This window comes from Aedes aegypti, chromosome 2 (assembly GCF_002204515.2).
Source record: "Aedes aegypti strain LVP_AGWG chromosome 2, AaegL5.0 Primary Assembly, whole genome shotgun sequence".
Taxonomy (NCBI): Eukaryota; Metazoa; Arthropoda; class Insecta; order Diptera; family Culicidae; genus Aedes; species Aedes aegypti.
The window spans coordinates 76211635-76234860 of NC_035108.1; the positions used below are offsets into that span (position 1 = coordinate 76211635).

General features: G+C 41.5%; 1 protein-coding gene across 1 annotated transcript; it reads left to right on the top strand.

Moving 5' to 3' along the window:
* Positions 1 to 13920: 13920 nt before the first annotated feature.
* On the top strand, positions 13921 to 15952 carry LOC5576416 (venom carboxylesterase-6). The gene is made up of 2 exons (XM_001656069.3): positions 13921 to 15346; positions 15418 to 15952. The coding sequence occupies exons 1-2, from the start codon at positions 14117 to 14119 to the stop codon at positions 15886 to 15888; spliced, it is 1701 nt and encodes a 566-aa protein (XP_001656119.2). The 5' UTR covers positions 13921 to 14116; the 3' UTR covers positions 15889 to 15952.
* Positions 15953 to 23226: the final 7274 nt, after the last annotated feature.

A 23226-nucleotide genomic window follows, 5' to 3' on the forward strand; every position in this document is an offset into this window, starting at 1 on the left:
GGTTCATTAATCTAAGCAGTCAGTGGATTCAAGGTGAAGTCAGAAACAGTGGAGGTGGAAGAAACAGCTGGCGAGCTGGCTACACACGCAGCGAACTGGACTATCGAATTTCATACATTTTGCCTTATAAAAAGTTGAACGATTATTGCACTATGAACGCTTTATGTATCGTTTTAGCCAGGCTATGGCTATATCAACTGCAGCGATTCGCAGTAGACAGGATGTCCCGGGCTCGATCCATCTGGACAAGCCAATCGAGCCCTCTGTCACCATAGAAGATGGTGTCTCCATCATGTCAATAGCCTGGTTTTAGCACCACTCCACATCAAGGCGTCGATAGGCTCGTGGTGTACGCTCGGGCTTATCGATCGTAAGGTTCATGCACAGACAAACAGACGTCACACTCTCACCGATGTCCATCGACCACCTTTTTAACGGCCGATTCAAATATATGGTAGGTGGCCAATCCACCACCCGCAGCGCTCGCATCGTTTTTGTTCGCGTTTGACGTTTACACACTACCGCCATCTGTTGGTCCATCGGCCAAACACACCGATTTTAGCATTGGGCGTACATGTCATCGTGACTATGATTTTGATCAGGATTTGTTCTAAGTGTTACGTCTGTTTGTCTGTGGTCCATGGTTCGATTCCAGGTTGCCGCGAAAACTTTTTTTGGTTTCAAATTCTGGTTTCATAAGGCAAATTTATGAATTTCAATCCGATTTCTTGTGGCGAATTTTCATAAGGGGTTCCTATGTTTATCGATAGTCCATTTGCCTGAGTGCACTGATAAAAACTATGTGATAATGCAACAGTATGCTCAATTCTACTATGTAAATAAATAGTAAAAATAATCACACATTGGGAGATATTAACTACTTTTTAGTTCATAGCGTTAGCGTTAGCGTTAGCGTAGTTACGGTATACTTCGTAGATTGGATACTAGCAACATTCATGTTTCTTTTTAATAATCTCATCCTGACTACTTTCAAGAACAAGGCAGGGGAGTATACCTTGTTCAAATCATAAACAAGAATACTAAAAGCATGAATATCGCTATTCCCGGCCACGCCCATCTTTACCGTAACTTGGGATAGAGGAAGGAAATGTTGATGTAGCACTTACTTAATGAGAGGCCACCGACTCAGCGACACCCTCATAAGTGCTACGGAGTTGGAGGTTGGGGAAGGTATATTGTCAGGATTCGCCTAGAAAGCTGGCGATAGACCATAAATATTTGTTGTTTAAGCGTTTTCAAATTAATCTTTTGAATGCCGGCAATCAAAAGAGAAAACAATAGCTTATTTATAGTATAAATAGTATTTCGCGAAATGCTTGTCGATTGTGCAGTAATATTTTTGCTCAATAACCAGTAAAAAGCAAAACCGATCCCTCCAGGGTCATCAGATTGTATAAAATAACGATACGCGTAAAAAAAATCACGCCTATTGAAAAACAGTACTGTACTGTATTTTTAGATAATCGAAAAACGAAAGGAAGCGCGTTCGAACTAAACACCCTAGGATAACACAGTCGGTTTTTCTGCTCAAATTATACGAAAAGCAGAATCGATCCCTCCAGGGTCATCGAACGGTTAAAAAGCATCCACAACCGATTGTTAGTTGCGTAACACCCGCCTGGACAGAATGCGCAATCTGAACATAATTATCAAACTCCGAAAATAACATTTTCCGTTCAAGAAACGATCAGAAGTTCCACGACGCGGACAAAAACGATTCGGAAGGCTCACAAAAGAAAAAGTATCATACTGGAACAAACTCACCGGATTGATTCTCTAAATTTATGTGCTGCCTGTCACTTCCTGATGGTTCGGTGAACTAAGGGCAGCCAAAAAGGACACAAATCAAACAAATCACTTTTTCATTTTTCACTTTTCACTATTCCATTTCTGAATGTAAAAACTGTCCTGCTTGGGCTTCACGAAGCACTACCCAGCAAGATGCTCCAAAACAGAAAAAAAAAAAAAAAAAAAAAAATCTCCGGCGACGAAAACATGCGCGAATCCGTGAGCCAAATCTATCGGACGACGCAAAACCGAACTGTCCTGCTTGGGCTTCACGAAGCACTACCCAGCAAGACGCTCCAAAACAGAAAAAAATAAAAAATCTCCGGCGACGAAAACATGCGCGAATCCGTGAGCTAAATCTATCGGACGACGCAAAACCGAACTGTCCTGCTTGGGCTTCACGAAGCACTCGCAAAACCGAACTGTCCTGCTTGGGCTTCACGAAGCACTACCCAGCAAGACGCTCCAAAACAGGGGAAAAAATTCTCCGGCAACGAAAATACGCGCGAATCCGTCAGAAAATCAATCGGACGACGCAAAACCGAACTGTCCTGCTTGGGCTTCACGAAGCACTACCCAGCAAGACGCTCCAAAACAGGGGAAAAATTCTCCGGCAACGAAAATACGCGCGAATCCGTCAGAAAAATCAATCGGACGACGCAAAACCGAACTGTCCTGCTTGGGCTTCACGAAGCACTACCCAGCAAGGCGCTCCAAAACAGGGGAAAAAATTCTCCGGCAACGGAAATACGCGCGAATCCGTCAGAAAAATCAATCGGACGACGCAAAATCGAACTGTCCTGCTTGGGCTTCACGAAGCACTACCCAGCAAGGCGCTCCAAAACAGGGGAAAAAATTCTCCGGCAACGAAAATACGCGCGAATCCGTCAGAAAAATCAATCGGACGACGCAAAATCGAACTGTCCTGCTTGGGCTTCACAAAGCACTACCCAGCAAGACGCTCCAAAACAGGGGAAAAAATTCTCCGGCAACGAAAATACGCGCGAATCCGTCAGAAAATCAATCGGACGACGCAAAACCGAACTGTCCTGCTTGGGCTTCACGAAGCACTACCCAGCAAGGCGCTCCAAAACAGGGGAAAAAATTCTCCGGCAACGAAAATACGCGCGAATCCGTCAGAAAAATCAATCGGACGACGCAAAATCGAACTGTCCTGCTTGGGCTTCACGAAGCACTACCCAGCAAGGCGCTCCAATACAGGGGAAAAAATTCTCCGGCAACGAAAATACGCGCGAATCCGTCAGCAAAATCAATCGGACGACGCAAAACCGAACTGTCCTGCTTGGGCTTCACAAAGCACTACCCAGCAAGACGCTCCAAAACAGGGGAAAAAATTCTCCGGCAACGAAAATACGCGCGAATCCGTCAGAAAATCAATCGGACGACGCAAAACCGAACTGTCCTGCTTGGGCTTCACGAAGCACTACCCAGCAAGGCGCTCCAAAACAGGGGAAACAATTCTCCGGCAACGAAAATACGCGCGAATCCGTCAGAAAAATCAATCGGACGACGCAAAATCGAACTGTCCTGCTTGGGCTTCACGAAGCACTCATATTAACTACTTTTTAGTTCATACAGCATGAACTACATTTTGTAGTCAACTCTGGTGCGAAACAATTTGTTAACTATTTCGCCACAAACTTTTAGCTGCTCAAGAATAGCTAAAGTGGTAAAAATGTTTACCTTCGAGCTGGTCAGCATTACTATGACTTTCTGTTCAGTGTATATCATCCGCTAAGCAAACAAATTGACTGGATCTTGTAAAAATCGTACCCCAGCTGTTAAGCCCGGCCCTCCGCATAACGGTGAGGCCATAGTAACGCGTCTGCGTCCGCGAACGCGATGCGATCAAAGGATTTCCTGTTGTTGATATTCTGCTTTGCGGGCTCGCACACGCGGACGCGTCGCTCGACGCGTTTACTATGGCAGCGCCCTAACACCTTCTTGACGAGCAGACAGAGCAAACCACACAGTGCACAATGGTCGGGCTCCATATAAAGGAGCGGCCAAAACTACCAAAACACTTTTTTGAGATTTTTATGATTTTAATCATTTTAAAATATACCTCATGTACTATATTATTATGATTCTTAATTGAAATTGAGCTGAAATTTGAATTTCTCTGACTTTTATGACGTCAAACTGACTGAAGTCAAAAAATTGAAAAATGTAATAATAAAATAAAGTACAAAATTCATATTTAAGGAATGCAATATTTTCCCAAAGTTACACACTATCTCAAAGCTTATGGTTCAACACTTTTATCGAGCATGAGGATGGAAAAAAATATTTGGTTGAAGTTTTTATACCGTTCAATATTACACTTTGGTAATTTTGATAATTTTGAACATGAAAAACAACTCTTGTCGCGTCATGTCGCCGCCATTTCGAATATCGCACTTTAAAATGCATCCTTAGATCTTACAAAAAACGTTTAAATTTTTTGCAGAAATTTGCTGATTTGCAAGTTAGAGCTATTTGAATAATTCAATATTTTCATACACTTTGACGATATTTTTCATACAAAGTTGATATAAAATATATTTAATCATTCTTCATACATATTTTGATCAAACTCGTTAAAATACAAACAAAATTTGTGCTTTCAGCCAAATTTGATTGCATTTCTAATAAAAAAAGCTTTTTCAAGAATGTTACGTAATATGTGAATAATCCCTTCTGAAACAATAAAAATGCCAAATAACATATTCAGATTACATATTTCATCGATTTAAGCGATAAAACTAGTTTTGGCCAAACTTCGTTTTTTTCCGACCATTGTGAAGCGGTAGCAGCGTGATGTCTTCTTCATCTTCACGTCGGTCGCCTCGATCCTTGTCGTTGGGTTTCTTCTTTTCACCAGAAGCTGGCGTCGCAATCAACACCTCCACTGACGAACTCCCATTCTTCATCTCGATGAACCTTGCATCGCGACTGATGGTGATTTGGTCGGTTTCACGGTCCTAGAAACGGTATGCTTTGTGTTCCATTGAGTAGCCTAGAAAGGTCAGCTTCCTCGCCTTGCTATCCATCTTGGTCCTCTTCACAGACGGCACGTGAACGTAAGCCTCGCTGCCAAAAACACGCATGTGTCCCAAGTCTGGTTTACGCCCCCACCACAATTCATACGGCGTCTGCTTCACTGATCTGGATGGCAACCTATTTTGCAGATACGTGGCAGTACGTATTGCTTCTCCCCAAAAACGTTTTTCTAGTCGCGCATCGAGCAGCAGGCAGGTGCTATTTCGGAAAGACTCCTATTCTTCCGCTCAGCCACACCATTCTGCTGGGGGGAATACGGTTGTATCCCTTCCGCCTGATAAAACTTCCGCAACTCCTTGTTGTTAAACTCGCCACCGCCATCGGACCGAATAACGCGTGGCTTTCTCCCGAAATGTTGTCTACTCATCGCACATATGCCTTAATAGACTCCGCCGCCTCCCACTTATTTTTCAGCAAGTACGTAACGGTAAATCTACTGAAATCATCAACTAGGTTCAGAACCCTGTTTCCGCTGGGCGTAACGTTTGACATCGGTCCACAGAGATCCGTGTGGACGATATCGAGCACCTGAGTTGACTTCCGCTCAATCACTTCGGGGAAAGGGAATCGGGACGATTTTCCCTCCAAGCAGCACTCGCACACAATGCGCAAGTCACAATCAGTCACACTCATACCTGTTGCCAGCTGCTCCTTATTGATCCTCTCGATGGCCGCCCAATCACGATGGCCGAGCCGCCGGTGCCATTGGTGCTGGCAATCCTCCCGGTGGAATCCAGCTGACGCAACCATTGACCGCTCCGCAAGACGCAAATTGTACAATCCACCACTACGATTTCCTGTTGCCACTACCGTTCTACCGGAATCCACAATATGGCAACCTTTATCATTAAACTTTACTTCATGTTTCTTCTCAATCAGTTTCCCGACCGAAATTAAACTGGTCGAAAGTCCCGGCACAAATTTCACGCAACCGAATTCAATTTGCTTCACTTTTCCTTGGCCATCGATACCGAACAGAATACCGGTGCCTTCGCCGCGAATGGCTGTCTTCTTCCCGTCAGCCAACGTTATCAGTCCGCCGTGGAACTCACGCAACGACTTGAAGAAGGATCGGTCGTTTGCCATGTGGGCACTGGCTCCACTATCAATCACCCACGCACGCGAACTTTCGCGACTGACCTCGCTATCGGCACTGAAGCACTACTACCTTCACTTTGCACCGCTTTCGCTTTTGCACCATCATTTCTTCTCGCACCCAATGGAGCACTTTCATTGTCCTTACGCGACGACAAGAACTTGCGGCAATACCGTTTGATGTGTCCCGGTTTGTTGCAGAAATGACAAACGCGCGTATCATTACTCGGCATGTTGTCCACCGATTTCATCGCCTTTTCCACCTTCGAAGTGGAAGCATCCCGTTTCAGACGCCGGTGATATTCGTCCGATAATTTCGACTTCACCACGTCAAGAGATATGTCGTTATCCGATCGACTGTCTAATGCCGTCACCAAACCGTCGAACGATGGAGGCAAACTACGAGCTTACAAATTTGAGTGTCTTTATCGAGCACTTAATCGATTGAACAAATCATCAATTTCCAGAAGGTGCTTTTCAAGGTCACCATGTTCTGGACGATTGGTTGAGCACAATTTCTTCAAAAGAGACACACGTACTGACCGCGACGTTTTCTGATGGTAGGCCTAAAATGCATCTCGAACGAATACACAGATTTTCACGAGCGGTAGCTGGTTGTCCTCCAGCAGTAACACTATTGTAGCTTTTGCTTTACGATCTGCACTTTCCCAACTATCGTCACGCTCATCTTCTCCAGGAATTTCTTAAAAGACAATTTCTTCGGCAATAACATGCCACAAATATTCGCGTGAAAGCAAACTTTCCAGGCGGATCTTCCACGTCTGCCAATTCGTTCCGCTCAGTTTCGGAACCGCAAACTTTAGATCACTCATTTTCACACGGCAGGTCCAAACGTTTTTTACACTACTCGAACCACGAGTCTTTCGCGAGCACACAAACAGCGACGCGCACGAGCTGTTCCGGAATAATGCCTTCACCACCTTCACCATTGTTTCAAAAATATAAAATAAAAATCTTCAAAACAGAAAGCAGAAATATTCAGATTTTCTTTCAAAAAACTATCAAAGTTACCCCATTTTGCGGTACGTAAACAGTAATGCTAGCAATATATAAATCGTTTATACAGCCATTCCATGAAAAACCGATCTAGTGGGTCTTCGAATTCCGTGAAAATTTGCTATTTTGTTCCTTATCCGAAATTAGGATACACGTATTTTTGGATTTTTTGATTAGGGTGACCATTTCCGAAATAGGGTGACCAAAAAAATCGAGATTTTGCAAAATTTTTATTTTTAAAACAATTTTAACTTTTGAACCGTTCGACCGATTTTCAATCTTTTTGGACGAAATGAAGGCTAAAGATTTTGACTTTTCAGGAAAAATATAAAATTTCACAAAAAATGTGTTTTTTACATGAAAAAACTCAACAGTTTTTTCGTGTTTTGAAGGCTTCGGGACCAAAGGGGCTATCGCTGTTCTCATTTTTTCTTGAAAGTTCAGAAAATTTTACGTATACTGTTGAATTTTTAGCGATGTATGTTTTTTAGTTCTTGAGATATATATTTTAGAAAATAAAAAATCAGTCATTTTTTATCGGCACACACTGTAGGTCTCAGCGCATTAGATTTGTAATGTTTAAAAAAATATATAACTTTTGAACAGCTTAACCGATTTCCAATCTTTTTGTATGGAATGAAAGCTTAAAATTTCAACTATTCAGACAAAATTGAAAAATCTGATAAGAATATGTTTAAACGTGAAAAAATATAAAAATTTCTTTTTTCAAAGTTTTCTATTTTTTTCTATTTTTTTCTGAAAAGTTGAGACCTTAAGCTTTCATTCCATAAAAAAAGATTGGAAATCGGTTGAGCTGTTCTAAAGTTATGATTTTTTTTAAACATTACAAATCTAATGCGCTGAGATCTACAGTGTGTGCCGATGAAAAATGACTGATTTTTTATTTTCAAAAAAATATATCTCAAAAACTAAAAAACATACATCGCTGAAAATTTGACAGTTTACGTAAAATTTTCTGAAATTTTAAGAAAAAATGAGAGCAGCAATAGCCCCTTTGGTCCCGAGGCCTTCAAAACACGAAAAAACGGAAACTATTGAGTTTTTTCATGTAAAAACACAATTTTTGGGAAATTTTATATTTTTCCCGAAAAGTCAAAATCTTCATCCTTCATTTCGTCAAAAAGATTGAAAATCGGTCAAACGGTTCAAAAGTTATAATTTTTTTAAAAATAAAAATTTTGCAAAATCGCGATTTTTCTGGTCACCCTATTTCGGAAATGGTCACCCTGATCAAAAAATCCAAAAATACGTGTATCCTTATTTCGGATAAGGAACAAAATGGCAAATTTTCACGGAATTCGGAGACCCACTAGATCGGTTTTTCATGGAATGGCTGTATATGCATAAATTGCAGCTTAAGTAGCACGGTTACTTAAGTATGTCACTCTAGTTATTCATCCTTTTTTGAACAAACTAGCTTAGCTTAGCTTAGCTTAGCTCAGACTGACTACACATATCAATGGTTGCTATTCCGTGATTGACCGAAGTCAGTGAAAATGCACAAAGAATCAACTAGAAGTTTGGCTGGGATTGGCCATAATCTTCTTCAATGTGCATAATTCAGTGCCTCTATTTATACAGGGTCAATAACGGCGCCGGCCACGTCCTTGCAGTCAGGTGGGATTGGGGGAAGGAATGTTAGTGTGTAACCTTTGCTATTTGGGGACCGTGTTTGCCTCTGCATCTCCACAAAGGTTACTGAGAGGGATGTTTGTTAATGGGAAGGATCGTTGGGTCACAGGATTCACTTTGATAAGCGATTAGACCATGATAAATAATGATTTGTGAGATATATACATGCTTATTTGTAAATATAAAATTTTCATTTGATATGAACTATTTCTATGTAGTGGAAAATTATGCCGACACTTGAGGTGACGAACCATTCAAAGTTTGTTGAACAAATACCTAAATGTAACATTCCTACAGCTGTCAGGACGAAAGCATGTGTTATTATATTTTACTTATTTGAAAAGAAACAAAAAACTTGATTGGTTGGAACATCATAGAACACTCTTATTCTTATGCCGACACTTACAGTGGCGAACCATCCAAAGTTTGTTGAATAAAGTGAACTTTTCGCAAGCCTACACTTGTAGCACAGACAAACAGACGTAACACTTAGAACAAATCTCGATCAAAATCATAGTTACGAGGACATGTGCGCCCAATGCTGAAATTATTGTATTTGGCCGACGGGCCAACAGATGGCGGCAGTGTGTAAACGTCAAACGCGAACAAAAACGATGCGAGCGCTGCGGGTGGCTGATTGGCCACCTACCATATTTTTGAATCGACCGCACTCAGAAAAAAAAAGGCGCGCGACCCGAAAAGGAAAAAAAAACTTGGCTTTCTTGACGCACTGCCCAGCAGCAAGCGTCAAGGTCAAAGGATCAAAAAGAACTAACCGATCACGCCACTTTTTCACTTACTAGACCGACGCGCGACATGTTTGATCCTGCCTTCGTCGCTAACCCGCGTAGGAGCAAGTGTCAAGGTCGAAAGATCAAACAGAACTAACCGATCGCGGCACTTTTCACTTACTCTAACCGAACTAACCGATCACGCAACTTTTTCACTTAGTAGAACGACGCGCGACATGTTTGATCCTCTTCATCCTTTTTTGAACAAACTTGCTAAAATAAAGTAAGAAGCGTGTTCAAAATTGGCATAGATTGCAAAAGAAACTATATCTGTATAACAATGAGCTGAATCGTGAGTTTTAACTGCATTATAAGTATAAATTTTACTCTTTGTGGTCATTTTATTCAAAAATCTCATACCTTCTAAAACGCGCACGCATATTTACCGATCTACAGCAATTTGTAAACGTTTTTCAAATATTTCAAACGATAGTCTGAGAATAACATATTATGAAAATAATACATGGAAAATAAATTCGATTTTATAACATCAGAGGTTCCCAAACTTTCTAAGATCGTGGCGCCCTTAACCTTTCGGTTGTCGCGCGAATTTTTGTAACGCGAGTAGTCGCGCGTTGTACTTTGTACAACACGCTTGGTTTTGCGAATATCCCAGGAGCCTGACTACTTAGAAAGATGGCGTCTTCGGCAAAGTTTTTCAGTGGCTCAAGGGCTATCATTGATCGAGTTAATTGATTCTTCATTTTGCCAACAGGTGACGCTAGTGAGCATGAAACATTTGTTTTGCAGATCTCAGGAACTTGACCACTTAGAAAAATGGCATCTTCGGCAAAGTTGTTCAGTACCTCAAATGCTTTCTTTGTTTAATTCTTAAGTTCGAGATTAGCTAAAACAATGATGGCCCTTGAGCTACGCATCAACTTTGTCCAAGATGCCATCTTTCTAAAAGGTCAGGATCCTGAAGGTTGTGGGCTTCATAGCCGTGCGGTTAGTGTCACCAGGCATTTGGCCGCATCGTGCTAGGGAGTGTGGGTTCGATTCCCGTCTCAGGCTGATAAACTTTTCGTGAGAAATGTTTTCCGACTGTGCCACTGGGCGTTGCATGCTAGTCCGTTGTCTAGTGTGGTGCTTCCTTCAAAGGGCATAAATGCCCACTGGAAGCATTAACGTGTCAGTGTCTTTTTAAGTATCCGCAAAAAAAAAAGTTCCATGCTCACTAGCGCCGCCTGGTGGCAAAATTTTGAATCATCTAGCTCGAATAATGATAGTCCTTAACTTACTGAACAACTTTGCCGAAGATGCCATCCTTCTGCAGAACAAAAGTAAAAGTTGCATGCCCACTAGTGCCACCTAGCGGTCAAATTCTGAAATAAATGAGGTACCATCAGATAGCGCTCCACCTTCAGAACAACTTTACAGGGGTTTTCAGTTTCAAAATTATCTGGATTTTGAGATATACCAATTTAAAATTGCGATCTACTCATTAATATGCGACTCCTATGTACATTTGTTGATTCTACCGCATTATAATGAGCTATACTGTAAACAAAAACTGTTGAGTATTGATCTTAAGAAGATTCTTGAGGAATACATTTTGGTTTGATGTCGATAGATATCTTTGTTACAAAATCATAGCATATAAATCACAACTGTTGTACAAAGTTCAACAGCGCGACAGCCCGAAGGTTAAAATTTTTCTGGGAATGGCGTGGCGCACCGGAACAAAACAAAAACTGAAGTGTGAGGACTTTCTTATATATGACCTATATATTTTTTCTTGTATTTTCCTTACTTCATAACCAGAAGTATAAAACTTTCAATATGGACAAAAAACACTAAAATAACTTCGAGTATTATTAGGGTGTTTTATGCAGAGTCTATGAATGGACTCTGGTTTTATGTATGTTGCAAAGAGCGTTACGCGTATGTAATTCAGCCACTTCAATTTGATTTTGCCGTAAAGAGTCAAATTATATACGCGTAACGGTCTATCCAAAATACTTATTTTCACGATTTCAGGGGTTATTGAAATCAAAAATATGTTTAATTTTCAATATCGATTCTCAAACGTTATTGAAATATTCTAATTTATTCCCAAATCTACTCATACAAATATGCTGTTGCTAATAAAATGTGAACTCGTGAAACTTTTGTTCTAATAAGTGAGTATTCTACTTCAATACTAACTAGCGATAAAAAAATGTACTTTTACTAAATAATTACAATCAATGCATACACTCTAGGGGGGTCTGTAGCCTTGAGGTTACGCTTTCGCTTCATAAAGTGGAAGGTCATGGGTTCGATTCCCAGCCCCTCCACAAAAAAACCCGTCCAGGCACTAGAAGATGCATCACGGAGGACCGTGCTTTGGGGAGCACATCCATCATCCGTCAGTATCAGATAGTGACTGAGACAAACTGACCCTCTTCGCAGGCAGCTAGCCTCACTAACAGCAGAGCTCTCTCCTACCTGCTCGGTGTGAGAGTAAAAGAGTAGGAGAGAGTGAAAGTAGATGTAAATATAGATAAGTTGAAAATAGATCTGTATCGGTAAAGAAGCTGCAGATCAACTGATTCCGGCACAGTAGTGGCCAAGTGCACAGAGTGCCTTAAAAAAAAACAATGCACACACTCCAAACCCTCCTGTTTCCTTCATTGTGAACGATTGACAATTTTCTTGAAAATTATCCTGCACATTACATTCAATTTTTTTAAAAATATTTTTTATTGTTCATTGATGCTCATCCATTTTTTTAAACTGTACTTTAGATTGTTGAAACTTATTTATTGTGCAAGCAGAGGAATGAGATAAGAAAAAATAAAATAAAAGAGAAGCTCCAGTTTTCAAAACTCAAATAAAAAGTTGAATTGGACATTCAACAAATGATAAATTTGAAAGCGTGTCATCAAAAATTAATAGTGTTTTCTGAACTGTTAATGTTGAATCAAATTTTCTTGCTCATCTTGACAAAAATATCCATATATTACCAATGGTAACAAGTTAAAAAAACTGCAGTTAACACCTTTTTTTAATTTCTTTATGGCAAAAACCATTTTGCTTTAATATTATTCAAAATTTACAGTGGCAACCAAGCAATCTGAGCAAAAATAGTCTTGAAAGCTGTATTTTGGGACAATCAAATAAATACAGAAATCATAATTTGATCTTTTAAAGACACCAACACATAAACGCTTCTACTGGACAATTTTATCCCTTGAAAGAAGCACCACTTTAGATTAAGGACCAGCATGCAACGCCCTGTGACACAATCGGAAAACGCTTCTCATGAAAAGTTTTCAGGGGTGAAGTGGGAATCGAAGTAACACTCCTCAGCACAATGCATGACGACACTAACCGCACGGCCTTGAATTCCTAAAACGAGTTCAAGTTCAAAAGTTCTCAACAACGAATGTTCAAATGACAGTATTTCCATCGACTGGCTATAATCAGCTTCAATGTCGTCGAAGAACGGTTTTCTTTAAACGAGCCTTACCATTATTTTTATCCGAAAATTTAAAACATTTACTCAGATAATGAGAAGATTTCAAATTTATTCATGATTTAATTTGCGGCGCCCCTGAAGAAGTGCTACGGCGCACCAGGGCGCGGTGGCGCACAGTTTGGGAAATACTGCATTACATTGATGACGCTTCTGAAACTCAAGCGCTTTTTGAAAATAGAAAATATAGATTGTGGACTTTTAAGCCAATTTCTGATAATCATTGATTTTTATAGCCTTTCAACATCGACCGTTCTAAACGTTGTTCCTTATTCGTGTGAAATTTAATTATTTTGGTTTTTTATGACCACAACATCGTACAATATTAGTCGAACAATGTACAAAAAAACCGATCGCGGTTTCATCAATAAATTTGAAAGATATAGCATGCACAAGGTGTCCACTTTACAAAATGAAAAGTTGTTAGAGAATCTTAGTGGCATTGTATAGATTTTATTTGCCCCCATCTCTTCGTAAACTAACTGCCCATCTCTTCGTAAACTAGCTTGGACTTTTCAAGGGGTTCTCCCCTTTAAAATGTCCACGTGATATACCTATGGACGAACCCTAAAAAAAATAAATTAAAATCCACTTAAAATTTATATATATTAAGTTATATATAAATTTTAAGTGGATTTTAAAACATTTTTGTAGTTCAAAAATAAAGACATTATTTGCGGTTTGTTACTGGCGACAAGGTTAAGGTGAGGATGCATCGAAGTCAAACCGCGAATTTTCAAGAGCACAAATGTAGAGAACCATTTGTGCTGAAAATTTAACTCACTGGTCACCAAAAGATCAAATTTTCAGCGCGAACGGTTGTCAGGTTCTCTAGATTTGTGCTCTTGAAAATTCGAGGTTTGGCTTCGATGCATCTTCACCTCAAGGAAGAGCCATTCTTATCTTATCAGAAACAAATAAATACATCTATTCTGTTCTATTTGAAAAACGAATGATAGATCAACAGGCAACAAACATTGAGTGGTTTATATATGCATATAAGAGAACTGCACATGCAAAACTGAGATGTGATACTTCAGTTCAGTTCAACCTTCAACGCGTTCACACAGCCCAGCATCACAGCACACAAAACAACTGAATTAATCTCTGCTACCTCTCTTTGGGAATCGAGCTGGAAGGGCGGCCGGCCTAGCATTTGATAAGATTAGTCGTAATCGTGCAGGCGTTTGAAAGCGCCTCACTTGCACGTTGGTCGCCGTTGGAGAAAATGGTACAATCTTTTGCGTTCGCGGTTTGTATTTGCGTATTCGTTACTTCATTGGTCGCGGCGAATGCTGAGGATAATTTTGTGGTTGTTCAAAGTGGAAATGGTCCAATAAGAGGAATCAATCGCGGTGCGTATTATGCGTTCGAAGGGATACCCTATGCCAAGGCTCCAGTTGGAGAGCTCAGATTAGCAGCTCCGGTACTCAACGACGAACAGTGGGATGAACCGAGAGATGCTCTGGAACAAGGACCAGAGTGCATGCAATGGAGCCATTTTGTGGAGGGTGAAGATCGCACAACAGGCGAAGAGGATTGTCTATTTTTGAACATCTATACGACTTCGTTGGACAATACGGATCCACTGCCAACGATCTTCTTCATCCATGGGGGAGCATTCATGTTTGGCGGAAAGAGTTTTTATGGGCCTGATAACATGATGAAGAGTCCATTGGTGTTGGTTACCATCAACTACCGTTTGGGAGCACTAGGGTTCCTCAGTACGGAAGATGACATAATTCCAGGAAATTTCGGTTTGAAGGATCAAGCCACGGCTCTCAAGTGGGTCCGGCAGAACATTATGAACTTCGGTGGCCATCCAGATAGTATTACACTTTCCGGATACTCAGCAGGGTCTGCCAGTGTTCAACTGCATTACCTATCGCCAATGTCACGGGGGTTGTTCAAGAATGGTATTGGTCACAGTGGATCCGCTCTGAACCCTTGGGTGTTGGTCGAGAAATCCGCCGAGAAAGCCAAATCCATTGCGGCCACTGTAGACTGTCCAACGGAATCCAGTAAAAATATGTTAAAGTGTTTGAGACAAAAACCAGCTCGGGAGGTCGTAAGTGCCGTGGCTCCCTTCTTCGATTTCTTGTACAACCCATTCTCACCGCTTGGAGTCGTCATCGAGAAACAGTCGAAGAATAACCCAAGGCCATTCCTGGCTAATCATCCGTACAAACTGATGAAATCTGGTAAATTCCATCAGGTTCCCTTACTCCTCTCGGTGAACGAAGCCGAAGGGTTGTACCCGGGCGCTGAATTTATCAGCAAACAGGAATACTTGGACTCAATCAACAAAAACTGGAACCAAGTATTGCCGAGCATTTTGGACTATCAAACCTCGATACAGAACGACGAAACCCGGCGAGATGAGATAAGCCAAACCATCAAGAAGCGATACCTGGGAAGGAAAATGCTCAGCGATAACAGTTTCCGCGATTTCATAAGAGTGAGTTGTCAAACAAGTGTTCATACAATATCAGCAGTTCGTTATAACTTAACCTTTTTTATCAATTGCAGATAATCTCAAATAGGTTGTACTTCGCTGGCGTGGTTCGTTCGGCACAGCTGATGCAGAAACACGCTCCCGTATACCTCTACTACGACGCGTACAAGACCAAGTACGCTATCAGCGAGTATCTGTCCAATTCGACGAAGAACTACGGCGTAGCGCACGGTGAAGATGTGCTATTGCTGTTCAACACCGAGTGGCGGGAAAAAATCCCCTACACCAGTGAGGAACTGCTGATGGCGAAGCGTTTCGTGGAAATGTACGACGAGTTTGCGCGAACTGGTGTGCCTAAGTTCGGTGAAATCAAGATACCCCAAATGGATAAGGTGGACATGGTTCGCTTCTTGGAGGTGAACTATCCCAAGAGCGAAGTGAAACTTTCGCGACAGCTCAGTGACGAGAAGTTCTGGAATCAGATAGATTTCAACGATGGGATGCCGGTGGCAGCACCTCCGGCTCCCGTCAAAACCGAACTTTAGGGTAGATTGTTACGGGAGATTAGGAGAATAAAACTATCTACAAAGCCATCCCATTATCGACGAAGCGATGATTTTTTTTATAGAAATAAGCCACTTATATGCATAATTTATGATCTCGCCCTAACTGCTATTTGGTCAGAGGTCCCAAACTTTTTCAGATCCTTTCACCTTTATCAATTTTCTGAAAACAGCATGGCGCACCAATTTGAAAAACTTTATTATGCATGGTTATCAGATACACTGATGTTTTTACGCTATTTTTGCTTTGGTTTTGTGTGTGTTTTTTTTACTTAAAATAACGTGAAAGAACGTGTTATTTCAAAATACGACATGAAACAACCTGTGTTAGAAAACTTTTTCCATAGAATGTTTTACATTATGATTTGTATGGTCATGGAACGTCGAAAGCAAGATGACTAGTTTATGTTGTTTTTTGAAATTATGCTCTTTTACGTTTATTTTTGAAACAACACGATTTTTGCGTCATTTTTTTTTAATAACGCGAGTTTTTTACGTGGTACGCCAACGGGCCGACGTATAAAAAAAAAACTTAAAACTTAACTTAAAGTAGCGTAAACTGAGATTTTGGTGATGAAATATTCCACCTTAGTTGACGACCATTCGACTGTTTTCTTACCGAAATTCCTCCCAAATCGCCATCGAAGACCGGCGAATAGTACTGATGCTACGAGAACTTCTCATTCAATTGTTATTTATTTAGTTGGTGTTACTTTAATTAATTTGATAAAACCTCGTTAACGATATTACGCCAATTTTCTCAGTCCATGGGTGTGTCTCTCCAACTTCGATTTTGGCCCACGTTCTCTAGATCTTGTTGCACCTGACCAAGCCACCTCGCTCGCCTGATCAAGCCACCTCCACCTTCTTGTGCCAACCGGATTCGACGTGAACACCATCTTTGCAGGATTTTTCTCCGGTAGTCCCAGCGCACCCTTCCGGCTTTCGCAACCTTCTGGATACTGGGTTCGCCGTGGAGCCTAGCGAGCTCGTGGTTCATTCTCCGCCGCCACACACCGTTCTCCTGCACTCCGCCAAAGATCGTCCTAAGCACCCATCGTTTGAACACTCCAAGCGCTTGCAGGTCCTCTTCCAGCATAGTCCATGCTTCATGTCCATAGAGGACCACCGGTCTTATAAGCGTTTTGTACAGTGGCGTAGCTAGAGTTTTTGGGGCCCGGTGCGGAGTTCCATTTAGGGTTTCTCAAAATTAAGGTGAACGTCGTCTAAACGAAAAGCGCTAATGTGAAATCGATTGTTGAAGTAAACGAACGTCATTGAAGCAATGCTTCATATACAGTAGACCTGTTCACTTTTTCTAAGGTACCCTTGCCACATCAAATTCTGAACCTATTTCAAAACAAAACAAGTTATCTGTCCTAAAATGAGCCAATTTGGTAAAGTTTTAGAGGTGTATCAAATCGATTTTGTGGTTTTTTGGTCTTTATCCCCGAAGTGCGTTCCTGAAACCAAGAAATATAATTCGAAAATACCACTAGTCTTTTGCTAATGCAATAGTCTATCACTTTTCCGAAGACACTAGGGTGTTTTGATCGCTTCTTCATTATGCTTTTGACGCAATTAGTCAAAAAATCGCGAAAAAAGCAATATATATTTTTCCAGTTTGCCGTATAAATTTCGATAAAATTCTCATTATATTTTGTATCCAATTCAACTATCTATTTGATCTGAGTGTTACGAACATATTGTTCATATGTACATCATTTTCATGTGAGAATTGAATTTCACTTCGAAATTATTGAAAGTGTATCACTCTATACCAGAGATGCTTTTGCACTATGGCTTATCAGGTGGCGAATAATCAAAAAAGTGATGTGCCCCAAATTTTAATTCTTGTTCGTCATTTCATTGTAAACATGTCTGCTAAGAAATCTCCAAAATATTAGGGCATGATTTGCATTGCACACTTAGATATGAGGTGCCAAAGTTGAGCCTATGGAGAAAAACTCGTTTTTATTAACAAAAACTATGGTTTACTCAAATGAATATAACTTTTTTTCTATAATACTTACGTAAAATGTTTTTACACCATTTGAAAGCTTACAAAAAAGGCTTCCTAGAAACAATAAAAAAACTTCAAAATAGTGGCTTTTATGATGTTTTTCAATAAAGCGGGTAAAAAAATCGAATAAGCTTATAGTTAACACATCGAGTACTTTTTTGTCCCAAGTTGTGTCAGGCTTAAATTCAGTTCCAAGGGTACTTTGAGATGTAAACTAAAGGATCGTAAAGAATTTAGCTGCACAAATTTGCACCTTTTTTATTTGAGGGCTTTTTGAATTTTTCCAATATTTTTAACCATTTTCTATTGAAAACAGCTAAAAACTAATTCAAAAAAAAAAAAATGAATTTCGCTAAATCATTCAAATCATCATTTCTATGTAAGTTTTCATATTTATAATGGTTTGCACAACGTTAATCGCATAAATGGCTTATATGCATTATAAGTAACAAAGTTTAATATTTCGCTAAAGGCCCTATTCAAAAGTTAGTCTCGAAAACTTGTTTTTGAAAATAAAACATCAAATTTGTATCATAAAACTCATAAATACGACATGGGATGGAAAAAAATATTTTTGGCCGCCAGTCTCTATCGAAACCGCCCATAGTGTTTTGAAGCGTTCTGTTCATGTTCTGTTCAAAGCTTGTGCTCACGAGAGCTGTGTTCAAGATCAAACAAGTTGCGTTGTTTGATCACAGTACTCCGTTCATCTCGTGGCAACCGTTTCCGTCATTCATTTTTTCCCCCAAACAAATCCAGACATACCAAAATATTCCTATACATCGTTGATTGGTTCGTATAAAGGTGATATTCTATGTGATATTTGAATTGCTTTTTTCTAAATTTATTTTTGTTCTAGCATCATACATTTGTAAATACCAAAATAACTCCTGAAAATCGAAAAAACAGGATAGACCCAACGATAGCGGTATTCAATACGATTTCTGATATATTGCTCATTCCAGACCCAGTAGACAGCTAACTATAGCAGCGAACTGTCGCGTTGAAACCGTTCTCGTATATCGCTTGATTTTTCGTCGCGTTGGTGGTAATAAATTACCTCTCGTCGGTTTATCTTCGCTCCATTTTGAGCCAGTCCTAAATATTGTCTGCTTGAGTAGTTTTGATAGCATTTAGAGCGTAATATCAAATATTAATTGTGCTGTAGCCTCGGATCAAGCTTTTGATTTCAGAGCGCTGTGTGGAAATCAAACAATAGAGCTGATTGCCATTGTCTGCAGCTAAGCAAAAATACCGCCTAGTGAGTGGCATCTCGTGCTGTGAAACTTGTTTTCTCTTTCGAGCTGGTGAACAATAAGTGGTCTACCAGTTCCCGACATGCTGTCGGGGACTAACCCTTTCCCCATCTGGGATACGGGTCCAGCTAATCGTCGGAATGGAGAATTCACAGGACCCCTCTTCCCTGAATGGGGAGATCCGGATGGTAACCTCGGTCAAATGGTAATGCTAAGGATGGAAGCCGTGGAAGGTACTCTTCCCCCAGCACCTATCCTTCTCAGGAAGTCAGTAGAAAGCTACTTGGGAGCGAAGGTGGAGGGAGCTTATCCTGAAGCGAGAGGCACTTCGTATGTCTTGAAGCTAAGGAATACTGCTCATGTGGAGAAATTGAAAAGAATGTCTCAGCTTGCGAACGGATTCCCGATTAGAATCGTGGAGCACCCAATCCTCAACGTATCCAAGTGCGTCATTAGCTGCAGTGAGTCGTGTAACTACTCGGACAAGGAACTACTCGAGGAACTGCAACCACAAGGCGTGAAGGAAATACGCAGGATCACCAAATCTCACGGCGAAACACGCATCAATACACCCACCATCATTTTGACCATCCAAGGCACCACCGTACCCCAATATATGCACATCGGTTGAATCCGCTGTCGAACCCGCCTATTCTACCCTTCACCAATGCTTTGCTACTGCTGCTGGGAATTTGGGCACACCCGCGCTCGTTGCACTCAGCTTAACAACCCGACTTGTGGCCTCTGCTCCGAAAAACATGTGATCGACAAAGACAATCCGTGTACTGCTGCTGCTTTCTGCAAACGATGCAACACTATCGACCACCCACTCTCAAGCCGCAAGTGCCCCACTTATACGAAAGAAGAGGAGATTCAACATTTGCGAGTGGATATGGGAGTTTCGTATCCAGCAGCCAAACGTCAATACGATTTGAATCACAGCTCAAAATCAATGGCTTCCGTCGTAGCCGCTGGCAACGATCAACGTTACGCTGAGCTCTCGTCTAAACTGGACAACGTGCTAAAGGACATGAAAACCAAGGATAACAAAATCGAAGCGCTGATTACAGAAGTCCGAAATAAAGATGCCCAAATTGAAAAACTCCAAGCAGCGCTTAAGGCTACACCGCAAGACAGACTAAATCTGGTGAAGGAACATGGTACGATTCAGGACCTAGTCGACAAGATTCGTTCTCTTGAGTCTGCTCTTGCCAGAAAAGACAGGGAAATTGCCACGATTCGAGACATATACATCCCAAAAAGAACCGCCGATAATCTTTCTACCGACCGCTCCACCAAGAACTACAAAAAACCAAGAGTCGAATTCCACCAAAAGCTCTAACAAAGGTACGAAGAAGAAAGTGGATAAAACTGACAGTTTTGAATCTCTCAATAAACGCACCAAAAATGGCCCTTCGCCATCAGCCACTCCTGAACGTACACATCCTGCCCCGGAGTCCCCCTCGCACACTGTCCACATGGATTTCTCTTCAGGGGATGAACCGATGCTAAACGCATCCGGTTACATATCCGACACGTAAATGTTTCGGCAGTAAGACTAGTTTTCCCTCGATTCTTCATAAGATCAACAGAACCACCAACGACAAACTTCAATGTTGCCCCATCGAAGCAGAATTGAAGCCATCAACCGTAGTATAGATCTGGAAACTAGTCTAGTATCTACTCACACACCAACAACATCAACCACCAACAGCATCTTTAACTTGGCATCCATCTACGGCAGTCAACTTTCCACCCCTTCAACTTCCCCGGCGGAGTTACCGAGCAGTCGAGGCCCCGTCAGTGCGGAAGTCATGACCACACCGGAACTGGCGGACAACCCCCGACACTCCGTAGCGGCCGGAAGAGGGACGGACAAGGTAGGAAACTCCTATCCCCCTGAGGACAACGCGGGACTCAAGACTTCAAAAAAGCCGGCATCCAATCCTGTTAAGAAACAATCCTGGAAACGCTGTAGTACTACTCCATCGGCATCTGGCCGATATCCACAAAGAAGAGCCTTGCCTGAAAGTGCTAGAACCAATGCAGCATTATACGACTTAATACAATTCAAGCATACGAGAACTCCTTTTCCAACAGCGGGACGTTCTAGCTCGCATCTCCACGAATCACAACATGTCAACCAAGAAGAATCGTCCGAAGCACCAAGTCTCATCAGGACTCCACGTTTACCTGAAGCTGGTACTCGCCTATCTATCGCGGAATCATCAATCCTGACAACAAATTCTCCTACTCGACTACCTCGAGACAACTCAAGCAGGCTTACTACCAAAGCTCCGCTGGCCATCCAATGGAACATGAATGGCTTTTACAACAACATCGGGGACCTCGAATTACTTATCCGTGATCAGCAACCAATTATCCTTGCCATTCAAGAACCCCACAGGATCAGCACCGATGGACTAAACCGCTCTTTGAGGGGGCAATATAAGTGGACCCTTAAATGTAACGAAAACGTCTATCACTCGGCTGCTATCGGTATTCTGTCATCTGTCCCCCACTCTTCTATCCCATTGGATACCGATTTACCAATAGTAGGCGTGAGACTTGATTACCCCTTCCCCCTGACAGTTATCTCGGGATATCTGCCTAATGGAAACGTACCGAATCTCGAAACTCAACTCATGGATATATTAAAAAGCTTGGATACACCAAGCCTGATCCTATGGGACACTAATGGTCATCACACAGAATGGGGTAGCCCTTCTTCCAACGCTCGTGGTTCGCTTATCATGAGAATTGCAGAATCGCTTGATCTGGTAGTTCTTAACGACGGAGCTGTAACCTTTACTAGAGGGGATACACAATCTACTGTTGATATCAGCTTAGCTAGTGTGAATATAATCAGCCGACTTGCTGGCTGCTTGGGCACGTCAGGAGTTAATCATCAATATTAACCTCCTTTTCCCGAGCAGCCTAGATAGCCGCGTAGTGTCGGTAGCGGTTGTTTCAACTGGCTAAGAATTAACACTACGGATTGCCTGTTCCGGTGGTAAAAGTCCACCTCACAGGTGACCCCTAATTTATGGTGTGATGCGTACCGTGCCTAAGAATGAATGGTTAGGGGGGTCTAAATAAAACCTAACCGCAAACGGAGCCTGTGGGGTACCAGGGCGCCCTCCACAGTATTGAGTCCTTCCTGTGCTACCCGGAGCAATGGTGCAGGTGACCTTGTGTTTCTCCGAGATAATCGGCTGCCCTTCTTCAGTCTCTATCTTGAGGCTTAATAAGGGTGGGATTATGAATATGTTGACATTTAATTTAAATTATCACCTATATGGATTCGCATTATGCGTTTTACACAGTGTATTCTGTGCTCTTTCGCCTTTGGCGACTTTAAATAGATACCGATCTGGTTTTTTCGTTGCTGGTCTTTTTCGTGCTGAGATTGCAAAAAGCTTAATCCTGCCTAGTTTGGGTAGTGGCTACGGTTAGGTTAGCTCAGATCAATCTTCAGCATAAAAGAACAGCAACGATCAATCTTTGCAGACTCATGCAAAATGGTGCAGCCCAAGTGGCGCTAGTTCAAGAACCCTACTTTCGTAGAGGGAACTTCTATCTAGGTAACCTTGTGGACCCAGTTTTTGCTACTTTTAGCAAGCTTGAAATGGCAAACTCGCGCTCCATGCCCCGCGCATGCGTGCTCGTTAATAAAGCAATCGTTGCTACACTCATTTCTGAGTTAACTACCAGAGATGTATGTGCTGTCACAATCGATGTTTCTGTTGGTGACCTCAACAGGAAATACGTCTATTGTTCGGTATATTTACCACATGATGAACCATCCCCAACGGATGACTTCAAACGAGTTGTTGTACACTGCGTAACAAAAGGCCTTCCGCTGATTGTGGGCAGTGATGCCAATGCTCATCACATCATCTGGGGCAGCTCGGATATCAATTTGAGAGGCTCCAGTCTGATGGAATACTTAAGTAGTACAGACCTTGGATTACTTAACATAGGCAATCGCCCAACCTTCATGGTTTCTAATAGAGAAGAAGTGTTAGACATAACGCTCTG